The 13,171-nt window shown below is 36.8% G+C and overlaps 1 protein-coding gene across 4 annotated transcripts in view; it reads left to right on the top strand.

Annotated features, from left to right (window-relative positions):
• Positions 1 to 13,171, top strand: part of Elp4 (elongator acetyltransferase complex subunit 4) — a 206,083-nt gene that overhangs the window by 38,721 nt on the left and 154,191 nt on the right. For 2 of the 4 annotated variants that reach the window (XM_041678949.1, XM_041678948.1), the window contains exon 4: positions 7,782 to 7,910. The exons of the other annotated variants lie outside the window; for them this stretch is intronic. In XM_041678949.1, the coding sequence (XP_041534883.1) occupies positions 7,782 to 7,910 (129 nt within the window). The remainder of the gene's footprint in view (positions 1 to 7,781; positions 7,911 to 13,171) is intronic. 4 annotated transcript variants of the gene reach the window in all.

Here is a 13,171-nt window from a genome sequence, read left to right as displayed (position 1 = left end):
ACCTGGGCCACCTGTTTTTATTGATATCCCCTTGGTCTGTAAACACATAAACTTTCAAAGATAACATACATACCTACATTAAAACAAATGTGTAATGTTTGGCATGCACAAGTCAGTTAAAGATGATTTACTTTCGATTTGTATTTCAGCAGGCAAAAGACATCTGTCAGCTTTTAAGTCCATTTGAACTGTATAATCAAATCATAACTTAAATCTCTATGCATGCCATATAAAAGGATGACATATAATAATAAATCATGAGGACTTTGTAGCCAACAAGATTTACACGTCTCATCTCCTCTCCCAGCTGTTCACATGTCAAGGGATCAGCTTCACGCCACCTGTGCTGTAGTCTTTTCTGACTTCCTCCCCCATTTCTGTAGTCAAAATTCTCAGGTGTTCCCCAGACAAATCTGATCTCTATAAATCTGGAAGGAATCCCCACCCTTTTTTTCCTGTGGAAACAAAAACATAACCTCTCCCCCAATGCAACACCATTGTTCAACTTCCATTTTGAAGCTAAGACATTTTCAAAATATATACATTGGTTTAATTTAGTAGTTTCCATAATCCAATGTCTCTCATTGGCCTTGTTTTTATACATTAACATTTAAAAAATTCAAAGTTAATACAGGATCCAGACTCCCTGTGTATTTTTATCTTTGCATGGGTGTTTTTTTTTTTAAATACTCTCTCTTTAAAGGCTTTACTTCATTATTTTTAAACTTTTTTTTCTGTTAAACACACTGTAACCAGTTTAAGAGGTTTTGTTTTGTTTTATTTCCATCTGAACCTGCTTTGCTGAAAATCTATAACCTTTTGTCTACATGAACAAAACCTTAAACCCACCACTCGGCTTATGTTATGCCACAGTGGTGGCTCAAGTATGCAGCTTTCAGACAGCTGCTGAAAGACATGTCTGTGTAGCACAGCTGCCATGAGAGACACGAGACAAGGAGACTACTTTGGCTTTATTTTTGTGTGTTTAGAATCTATTTTCGAGCTTTCTCAGATCGTATGTAGATATACATGGCCAGACATTGGATGCCATTTGTAACTAGCCTTTCTCTGTTCCACCAGCTAGCTCCCAAATTATCACACAATGATTTATTATTAATTATGAAGCCTTTACCAATAGTTTAGGCTTATTTCTAACTAGCTCTTATAACTTAAATTAACCCATATTTTTGTTATACTACATTCAACCTGTGACTTTTACTTCTATCCCATTTTTTTAAAGATTTATTTATTGATTATGTATACAGCATTCTGCCTGCATGTACCTGCACACCAGAAGAGGGCACCAGATGGTTGTGAGCTACAATGTGGTTGCTGGGAATTGAACTCAGGACCTTGTGAAGAGCAGCTCTTAACCTCTGAGCCATCATTCCAGCCCTTCTATCCCATTTTGTGTGACCTACTTATTCTGCGTCTGGCTGGCTTCTCCTGCATCTCTGTCCTTCTTCCCAGTGTCCTCTCTGCCCCCAAAATCCTGCCTAACTATTGGCCATTCATCTTTTTTATTAAACTATCAGTGACAAATCTTCACAGTGTAAAATCAATTATTCCACAACAAGAAGGTTTTATTCATTTTACCCTATCTTTTTTACAAAACTTATGAAGTCTACTTCTTTTCACTCATTTCTGACACTTGATACTGCCAGGAGACCTGTAAGCAGAACAGTAAGGAAAATAATTATGTTGATGATGATGATGCCTTTTCTTTCAGGAAAGGAGACTGTAACAACAAACCATTCAGTATGTCTGTTGGTTCTGTGCTTAGACATTTAAAAATGGAAGTTTTCAAAGGTATGGAAGTAAACTCTCATCTGTGGTGGATAACTGTAGTAATTGAATATTAAAGAACTTTATTCTTGTTATTCTGTTGAAATGGAAATCTGACAAAATATTATATTAAACTTTTTATTGAAATCAATTTTTATAAGAAATGCTGAAAATTCTAAAAGTGATCATCTGTGAAGTAGTTAACGAATCACACAGTGGGCAGACATTGTTGGCATACTCTACAATTATTTTAGCTTCTAAAAATACATGTTCAATACAAACGTTTCCTTGATAAATTTTTAAATATCAGAAGACTAAAGTACAAGAACATTTATTTCTTTATTCCCCCAAGCAATCAGTTCATCAATTCAATAAGAGATTTTTTTACTCAAATTATGAATAGTAATATTGAATGCTTCAGATACAATGAATTTTCTTTCTTTAGATTTATCGCATAATTTGATGATTTGGAGTCAAAATTATAGCCTAAAGATGTGTTTCACAAGTTTTTATACTGCTGATTCTTAGTTTTAGTGCTTACTTTAAATTTTTCTCTAATTTTGTTTCATGCTCTGCCTAAAAGCATAGTTTCAGTACTGGAGTATGTGTACTTCAGGAAGCTTTCAACTAGGCAAGTTAGCAATCCTGTAACACTCAGAAGTACCTTAGTGGGGTGACATGTTACAGATTGATACTGTGCTAAGAGAAGGAAGTGCTTCTGGAGTTTTGCTCACCCACAACACATATACTCTGATCTCAGATGTACTTAATCTGAAGTTGCATCGTTGATTTTTGTGCCATTACAGAGAAATGAGAAAGCAGTACCAGTAAACTAGCCTAGAACATGTCTTTTTATTTCCAGTTTCTTATTAATTTGTACTGAAATTCTTCCTACTCTTGTTTTAAATGCCACATTTGCATGTCTGAAGAGAAGATGAACATTAACAAACTTCTCGTCTAGAATACTGTTTTCCATCCTCTGACCGTCAGTCACTGACATCCGTAGTTTTTTTCTATTGTATACACTTTTCACAATTCTCTCCTTTCTGTCATTCAGAGCACTGATGATACCATGCTTTACTTTATTAGAGAGACATTAAAATTTAGCTCTACTAATTGAACATAAATATTAGGCACTAATAACTAGAACTTAGGGTATGGCAGTCCCAGAGTCAGTTGGCAAGGTTCTTAGAAGTGTGGCATAGTAGAGAAAAGAATGGCAGAAGTCAGAAGACCTGTATCCACGGCCTGATCATGCCCAAAAATTAAAATTAAAAAGTAGATCTTTGTTAAGCACTTAAACACTCGGGGTCTAGGAAATATTCTATTTCTTAAAAGATGTTTCACTTTTGCACCCAGATTTTAATCTAGATACTTTATTGATTTTCTCAAAGAATAATATCAATAGAACATTTCTTTTAATACGATATTCATAGTCTTTCCCGGGTGTTCCTTTTATGGACTCATAGACGAAATGTTGAAGAATTGTATTGAATAGCAAGATTCACAAACCTCATAAAAGATTAGAAGAATGTTAGAGATGTCATGAGTCATAAATGGACTAGTTCACAAGTGCTTAGAGTTAAGAGTTTGTATGGCAAGAAAGGCATGACATTAGAGGGGGATGTCACAAGCTTATATCTTAAACCACAAGCATATGTAGGAGAGAGCACACTGCGCATGCCCTAAGGCTTTGGAACTCTCAGAGCCTGCCCCCAATGATGTACTTCTTCCAGCAATGACACACCTCCAAACCTCCCCAAATAGCACTGCCAGCTAGGGAATAGATGTTTAGGTGAGCTTATGGTGGGTATGTCTCATTCATACCACCACAAAGGGACGTCGTAATAATACTTCCTAAGCTTGATATAACAATGAATTAAAGTGTCTACAACACTTAGAAAAGAGTCTGCAATAAGGTAAGCACTATGTGTGTGTGTTCTCTTATTGTTCCTAAGTTTATTGTTATAGCCTCAAAACCTATACTATAATTTAGTGCATGGTTGATACTTAATAATAGTTTTAATAATAATAATTTCGTCTTGTAATAATTTAAGAACTCCTATCTCAAATCATGTGTAAAATTTATTTGAGGGGCTAGAAAGGTGGCTCAACAGTTGAGAGCATTGGCTGCTTATTCAGAGGATCCATCTTTGATTCTCAGCATCCACATGATGGCTCATAACTCCATTTTCAGAAGCTCTGATGTCCTCTTCTGGTCTCTATAGGCACCAGGCATGCAGTGGTGCAAAGGACTGTGCAGACAAAACATTCATACACATATAGAATAAAATAAAATTGCAGCCGGGCGGTGGTGGCACACGCCTTTAATCCCAGCACTTGGGAGGCAGAGGCAGGCGGATCTCTGGGAGTTCGAGACCAGCCTGGTCTACAAGAGCTAGTTCCAGGACAGGCTCCAAAACCACAGAGAAACCCTGTCTCGAAAGACCAAAAAAAAAAAAAAAAAGAATAAAATAAAATTAAAAATCAGTTGAAAGGTATCAAAGATCTAAATATAAAATCTAAAAGTCTACAGTAAGAAATTAATTATATACAGTCCTGAATAAACAGAAATTTATCACTACTAAATATCAAAAAAAATAAACAACCAAAAAAGAAATAAAATTCAGTTCAGTACCAGAGAGCTTGTCTTATGTGCAAGGTACACCTACAATCCCCAGCAGCAAAAGATAAGTAAAAAGCCAGGGTAATGTCTATCATTCCAGCTCTCGGTTAGGTTGAAGTAGAGTAGAGAGATCAAGGCCATCCTAGGAAGCCACAAGATTAGGAAGAAAGGAAAGAAGGGGGGAGGAAATGAAGGGAGGGAGGGAGAGAGAGAGGAAGGAAGGGAGCTGGGAAGGTGGAAAGAACATGATACATGTGTTCAAAGGAAGTCATGCAATGCCCAAACCCAATACATAGTATAAGGCTGAACATCATTGTCATCTATGAAATACAATTCAAACTCAAGCTATATTGAATACCGTTTTATTCATACTAGTACAGCTTTTTTAAAAAAGGAAAATAAGTGTTATTGAGAAAAATGGAATTCTTGTAGATTATTATTGATCATATGATAAATTGTATGGTTACTTTAGTAAACATTCTACTTTTTCTTCAAATAGGTAATTGTTAGGGTTATTCTATGACTAGTAATTCAGATACAAAAAAAAAAATCTTGTAAACCAGTGAATTTATATCCTCTGTAGTAAAATGGGTACGATCAGCCATTTCATTAGCCTCCAGAGACAGAAGCAGTGCAGAGCCAGAGCCACAGCCACAGCACCTTTTGGAAGTTAATGCAGCTCCACAAAACCTGAGCCAGAGTCAAAACTCCAGTCACCACGGTGTCTGTAGTAGCTCATGGTGTTAAGGGTCTTGTGTGACAAAGTGTGAGTGTCACCACCTGCCCATGAACTCATATCTCTTAAATGGGCATGGCAAGAAAATATGCTGTCATTTACCTCATTTCATGTCTTCAGCTGCATTAGAAATAGTATCAGCTTCTGGCTTCGGTTTAGGACATCTGTCCAGATTCCAGTGAAATGAGTTGTGTTTGTTTTGACTCTGATTATATTTTCCCAGGGTGCATATGGTGTAAGAGTCTATCCAGTTCTGTAGCCAGGCATCATATCATTGTTATTCAAAACAGTGAATGCATTATTTATTGATTTAAGTCAATGTTATGTGAAACTGTACCTGATTTCTTAAGACCAAAAATGTTTGCCACAATTGTTTCAAATACCCAAGTATATCACCTTTCAATTTAAAAAATAATAAAATTCTTTTGAATATTCATAGTAATATAACATTCAAAGGTAGAAAAGATCCAATGAATGGGTAAACAAAATTCAGTAATTGCATACAATGTAATATTTACTGATGAAAAGAAATGAAGTCCTGATGTATGTTACAACATAGATAAGCATGTTAAGTGAAAGAAACCAGATGTAAAATTTTGTATCACTCTATATAAAATGTCCAGAAGAGCCCAATTCATAGAAACAGAAACATTGGTAGTTGACACTGGCTCTCGAATATGCATTGGATACAGAATGGTGAAGATATTCTGAAGTTGGATAGTGGCTGTGATATTTAATCTCTATTGTTAACTTGGTTGCAGTGAGATACCTGGGAGATTTGTATAGCACAGCACTCACTAGGCGTGGCAGTAAGGTCATTTCCAGAGATGATTAGATCATGAAGGCTGTGACATAATCAATGGGTTAATCCATTATAAGATTCAGACTTTGATAGGCTATTGAGAAATGGTGGAATTGTGAAACGTGAGACTAATTAGAGGAGCTTGTTCTTTGGGGTCTGGCCTTTGACAGGAATACCACGGCTTTGTATCCTTCTTTTTATACTTGTCTGTATCTGCATCCTGTTATCCTGAGATGGGAAGTTCTCCTCTTCCACACTCTTCCACATTTTTTTGTCTAGCAATGGGCCTGGAAACAATGCAGTGAGATGACTATGGACTTTGTCTCTGTATAAACCAAAATAAATCCTTCCACATTTTATCTTGTTTCGTCCAGGTGTTTGTCACAGCAACAGAAAGCTTATACAGTGGTGAGAACTGCACAACTTTGATTAAAAACCAATGGATTATAGACTTTAAAGTATTGATTTTAGCTCATTTTAAATCATATAAGCTGAGCCTTGTGGTATATGTCTGTAGTCCCATCAGTCTTGAGGTAGAGAAGCAAGGATCGTAAGCTTGAGGCCAGCCTGAGCTATGGAGTGCATAATGTGACCCTGTCCTTCCTAGTCTCAGAGGAAAGGAAGCATTTTTGACCTTGAAAGTAAAAATTGCAATTTAGATAAGCTTTAAATATAATTATATTTACTAAGGTAAATTCTTATCATTTGTGATTCTGGTTAATAAAAAATAAAAACAAAATCATGACATACTTTTGTCCCTTACAAAATATTGTTTTTAATTATAACACATAATAAATAATTTTAAAGTTTCTTTTATAGCTACTCAGTAAGTCACCTTACAAAATAATAAATTGGGATTCAGTGTCTCTATATTTTTATAGCTTTCTTTTTTGGTTTAGTCATTTTTTAAAAATTTTATTTAAATAATATATTTTTATTCCTTTTACATACCAACTAATTTCCCCTCCCTCCTCTCCTCTAGGCTCCTCCCCTTTTCCATTTACTCCCTTCCCCATCCGCTCCTCCTTCATCTCTATTAAGAAGGGGGCGGACCTCTATATTTAATACAAGATTTTAAATTCTATTTTCATTGTTTAAAAAGCAAAAGCCAGCAATTTGATATTGGGAAAATATGTCTTTAGTCTCCACTGTTACTTCATCCATTATTTCAGTGAATAAGATTTTTGAATTCTTGAATTAAAAAACCAGTAAACAGATTGTACAATGATGTATTTTATCTCATGGTGAACACAACAATAATATACGTAATTACCAATTTCATACTTTGCTTAACTGTATAATTTTCTAGTATATACTTCCTTAGTATATGCTTCTTGCTAAAATAGCAATTGATTTTTGTTAATATAGAAATTCAAGTGTTTTTTAATAATACTTCACTAAAGAATGTTAAACTTCATTCTGACATTTCCCTTTTCTGCTTTATAATTGTCTACATTAAGGCCAAGAGATAGAGCTCAGTTGGTAAGAATGCTTTCCAGCATGCACAGATCCCTGAGTTCAATCCTCCGCCCCACATAAACTGGACATGATTGTGAGCTCTAGTCATCCTAGCACTTGTGAGATTAAAGTGGGGGAGAGCGGTTCCTAGTCATTCTTGACTACATAGCAAGTTCAAGTGTGCCCTTAACTACACAGGACACTTGTCAGAAATGAAGAAAGAGGAAACCTCTATCACTCTGTTTATGCTTAAACCAATTGCATGACACCCATGTTTGTTTAATGCATGGATAATTCTAGTATTACTGTCATTATGGATCAAGAAATTACCATATTTAACGTTGATGTCATAATGTGTCGTTCTGTTTTCTTAGGAACTCCCTGCACCACTACTTGATGATAATGGTAAAAAAGAGATTGAAGATATACATAATCCTAAAACACCGGAAGCAGATGTTAGCATGAAAATAGCCTGGAGATACCAGTTCCTGCCCAAGATGCAGGCAAGTCGGCATGTAAACTACCTCTAGAGTTTGTAATGTTCTTCTTTTCACTTTGTAGAACCTCTCTCGTTTGCCCTCCTGTTTTAGGTCTTGTGGCTTTGGTCCACTTTTTCATTTTGAAAGGGGAATATTATTTTATGCCATTGTATTTTAGAAGTATACAAGATAGAATTTGTTTTCTTTCGTGTGTGTCTGTTCATATAGGCCAGTGTTACATGTCTTCCACCTCCCTCCTCCTTACTTTCTGAGATAGTATTTTTCACTAAATCTGAGGCTTACTGATTCAGCAAGCACAAACAGAATAATTTAGACAGTCTTTTCCTTTCTTTCTCTCCTTCTCTCCTTTCTCGCCTTTCTCATCCTTCTTTCTCTCCTTTCTCATCTTTCTTTTTCACCTTTCTTTCTCTCCTTCATTCCTTCTTCCTTCTCCTTCCTTCCCTTTTTTTTTTCTGACAAGTGTCCTGTGTAGTTCAGGGTCTACTTGGACTTGCTGTTTAGCCAAGGATAACTGTGTAGCAAGCCCCTGGGATATTCCTAAAGAGATTGTCTAGAATTTTAGAAGGACTTTTGGACTTTGGGTTTCTGAGTAATATTTAGAACTTTGTTATTTTGGAACTCTTACAGATGTATTTTGCAATAAACATGAGACTTGAGTCAGAAGTAAAACATTATAGTTTTTTTAAGATTTATTTATTTACCATATATACAGTATTCTGCCTGCATGTATGCCTGCAGGCCAGAAGAGGGTATCAGATCTCATAACAGATGGTTGTGAGCCACCATGTGGTTACTGGGAATTGAACTCAGAACCTCTGGAAGTCTGGAAGGGCAATCATTGCTCTTAACCTCCGAGCCATCTCTCCAGCCTAGAACATTATAGTTTTAAATGATGTGTTTGGCTGTGAAGTTGTTAAGAGATGGTGTCTTAGGGTTACTATTGTGATGAGACACCATGACCAAAGCAACTTGAGGAGGAAAGGGTTTATTTTACTCACAGTTCTATATAACAGTTTATTATCAAAAGCAGTGAGGACAGGTACCTGGTGGTAGGAACTGATGAGGAGGCCATGGAGGAGTACTGCTTACTGCCTTGCTCAGCCTACCGTCTTATAGAACCCAGGACCACCAGTCCAGGGATGGTATCACCCACAATGGGCTGGGCCCTCCCCCATTGATCAGTAATTAAGAAAATGCCTTACAGCTGGGTTTTATGGAGCTCTTTCCTCAGTTGAAACTTCCTCCTCTGATAACTCTAGTTGGTATCAAGTTAGCATAAACCTATCCAGTACAATTGGATTTATAGTGATTAACTTTCAATGTTAACTTGAACTGAATTTAGAATCACCCAGGAGACACAGTAACGGGAGACTGCTCATTTGTTTACTGTCCTCCCAGACCCAAATAATCACACAGAAACTATATTAATTACATCACTGTTTGGCCAATGACTCAACTGTATTTCTAGCTAGCACTTACATCTTGAATTAACCCATTTCTATTAATCTGTGTATCACCACAAGGCTATGGCCTACTGGTAAGGTTCCAGTGTCTGTCTCCTTCGGTAGCTATATGGCATCTCCTTGACTCTGCCTACTCTCTATATATATCTTTGTTTGGTTTTCTCACCTAGTTCTATTCTGCCCTTCCATAGGCTGAAGCAGCTTCTTTATTAACCAATGGTAATAAAACATATTCACATCATACAGAGGGGAACCCCACATCAAGACACATTTGTGCTTCCAAAGAGATTTAGATGAGCAGAGGAGACCCACCTGAATATGACTGTATCATTCCATAGGCTGAGGTCCTGGACTTAAAAAAGAAAAAGCACATATAACGTGGGCCTTCTTCTATCAGCTTTATGACTATGGAAACAATGTGGCTATCTTCATAGTCTCCTGCTGCGATATTTTATCTACCATGTCAGATTGTTTGAGGGAACTCTGAGCTATAACAAACTCAATTCTCATCAGATAGCTGATCATAGCAATGAGAAAAATATCTCATATTTCCTAGGTCATAGTATTTCTAATTAATTGTTTGTATGCCTTCATCACAGATGAGACTTCTTTGTGAAGATAGTTTATTTCATTTTCTTCTGTATGTCCACCATATATTAATGCCTATATAGTGAATAATAATAAATATATGTATTAATGGTTAATACATACAGCCAATATCAAGTAGTCACCCGTCAGTTGTGTACCAAATCAAGCATATTAAGTAATAGCAAGCTGTCCTTTTACACATATAATTTATTTGAATAACATGTTAAAACTTTGATTTAGACAACTATGAACAAACTACAGATCTTCTTATTAACTCTTATAACTTATATTAGCCCATAATACTCTGTGTCAACCACGTGGCTTGGTACCTTTTTCGGCGAGGCAGTCACATCTTGCTTGCTCTGTGTCTGGCTTCCTCTCTGTCTGGGTTATGACTACAGACTGCGTCTTTCTCTTCCCTGAATTCTCCTGTTCTCATTATCCCATCTCTACTTCCTGCCTGGCTACTGGCCAATCAGTGTTTATTTAAAATACAAGTGACTGGGTACAGACTATTGTCCCACAGCAAGAGAGTATCTGTATTCATATATAAAATAATAACTAATTTTCCTTGCATATGTTGATCCTGTAAAATGGACAAGGACAACTCAATTTTTAGCAAGTCAGCAAAAATGTGAAGTGAAAATTTTTGTGACCCTCAAACTTATAAAAGAGATGTCTGGTTGCAGTTAGAATACGAGAAATGTAGTTTAAAACTGTAATCGTGCCCTCTCACTGCTCAGTAATCGATTTCCCCATATTCTAAAGTGTTTGTCAAAAGACTTTATTAGCAATAAAGGGAAAGTCATACTCTCATTCTTACTAATAAAAGTACAAGTGGTAGAAGAGAGGCAGGATGACTCAGCAGGGAAAAGCACTTCCTGTGCCAGCCTGACAACCCTGTGGTTGCTTCCCTTCTTTGGAGCTTACATGGTACATTCTGGTTTCATAAAACTTAGTTCTCAGATAGGAGGCTTTCCAGTCAGATCCAGCATTGATCTTCTGGGACCTGTGTTCTAAAGTACATGTTGTCTTCAGCAACAGGGAGTCATCTTCAACCTCAGGGAAGCAGCCAAAGGCTATAACAATAGCTTCTAATGTTTTGGGAGTCTTTTAGTCTCCCCTGACCAACAATTCAAAAAGGTGCTTCTTATTCCTGATATTGGGGTTTTTGTTAGATAATCTGTCTATGGCTCTTGGGAAGTCCAGTGTCAACCAGGTAGGATAATCTTATTTAAACTATATATGTACATGTGTACACATAAAGTTATATGTATTATATGTAATTTTAGATAAATAGATAGGATTTCTTATGACTTTTTCATACATCCTTACTGATATTTTATCTTCCTCCAGCCCCTTCTTCTGTGTTGAACACACTCTCCCTTTTCTAATTAGAGTGGTTGTGTGTCGTCCCCCCGCCCCGCCCTCTGCAGTTTTTCACCCTTTCAAATCGCTTGTATCCTGCTATTCTTTTTTTCCATTGTCTCCCACTCCATGGTCCCCTTTTACTTTCCCAGTTTTTGTGGTTGCAGCAGATGAGAGAGAATACAAGACATTTGTCTTTCTGGGTCTGAGTTACCCCACTCAATGCAGCTTCTCAAGTTCTGGATATTTACCTGAAAATTTTACTATTTCACTTCTCTTTATAGCTTAATGGTATTCTGTAGTGTATATAAACAACATTTCACTAACTCTTCATCAGTTAATGGACATTTTAGTTGTTTCCATTTCCTACCTGTTGTGTATAGAATAGAAGTGAGCAAGGCTGAACAAGTGTCTGGAATAGGATGTTAAGTCCTGTGGGTATATGCTGAAGAATGGTATAGCAAGGTCATGTGGTAGGTTTATTTTTAATTTTTTGAGGGTTCTCCATGAAGCACAGAGTGGCTGTACCAGTTGTAATCCCACTAACAGTGAATGAGGACTCCCCTTCCCCCACATTCTCTTCAGCATTTGTTTTTAGTTGTTTTGTTGATCTTAACTCTTCTGACTGGGTTGAGATGAAACATCAAAGTTTTAATGAATTTTTTCAAGGTATTTCTTAGCTAGTCTTATTTCTTTTTTTTTTTTTTTTTTTTTTTTTTTTGGTTTTGAGACAGGGTTTCTCTGTGGCTTTGGAGCCTGTCCTGGAACTAGCTCTGTAGACCAGGCTGGTCTCGAACTCACAGAGATCCGCCTGCCTCTGCCTCCCGAGTGCTGGGATTAAAGGCGTGCGCCACCATCGCCCGGCTAGCTAGTCTTATTTCATCTTTCGAGAACTCTCTCTCTGTTCAGGTCCGAGGCCCACTTTGCAATGTGTCTTTTGTATTGTTTTGTTCTTTTTACTCTGGGGTTGTTGTTGTTGTTGTTGTTTCTATATTCTATAGAATATAGATATTAATCCTCTGTCAGAAATATTGTGACAAAGATTCTGTCCAATTCTTTTGTTTTCCTCTTCACTTGATTGATTGTTTCTATTTCTGTGCAGAAAGTTTCAGCTTTCTGAGGTCTCACTTGTTAATCATAGTTCTTGGGCATATGGAGTCCTCCTATTCAGCATGCCCTTTCCTGTCCCTGTATCGTGCAGAGCGCCACCTAGGTTGTCTTGTAGCAGTTTCGTGTTTCAGGTTTAGGTCTTTAATCTATTTCATTAGTTTTTTGTACAAAGGTGATAGATTCCAGTATAATTTTATTTTTTCATGTACAGACATCCAGTTTTCTCACCGATATTTGTTGAAGACCAATATATCTTTGTGGCCTATTTGTAAAAAAAAGAAGTAGGTGACTGTAGTAGCACATACTTATGTTTGGGTCTGTTTTGTTCCATTGATTTTCATGCCTGTTTTTGTGCTAGTTCCATTTTGATGTTACTACTATTGCTCAGTAATATGATCCTGCTGGGGACCATTCTCATTCAAACCACTACACCTGGGATGAAACATGCTTATGTTGTGTGATTTTGAAACTAATTTGTCTATATTTTATTGAAAATTTTCATTCGTACTCATCAGAGATATTGGTCTATAGTTTTTTTTTATTTAAATACAATCTTTTTCATTTCACATACCAATCCCAGTTCCACCTCCCTCCCCTTCTCTCACTACCTCCCCTTCCCGCCCCCCTGTCTACTCCTCAGAGAGGGTGAGGGCTTCCATGGAGAGTCAACAAAGTCTGCTACATCACTGGAGGCAGAACAAAGGCCCTCTCCTCTATATCTGGGCTAAACAAGAT

This window comes from Microtus oregoni, unplaced genomic scaffold, assembly GCF_018167655.1.
Source record: "Microtus oregoni isolate MIOR12 unplaced genomic scaffold, Mior012 000031F_ref0000149, whole genome shotgun sequence".
Classification (NCBI taxonomy): domain Eukaryota; kingdom Metazoa; phylum Chordata; class Mammalia; order Rodentia; family Cricetidae; genus Microtus; species Microtus oregoni.
This window is presented reverse-complemented; position numbering and strand designations above follow the sequence as displayed.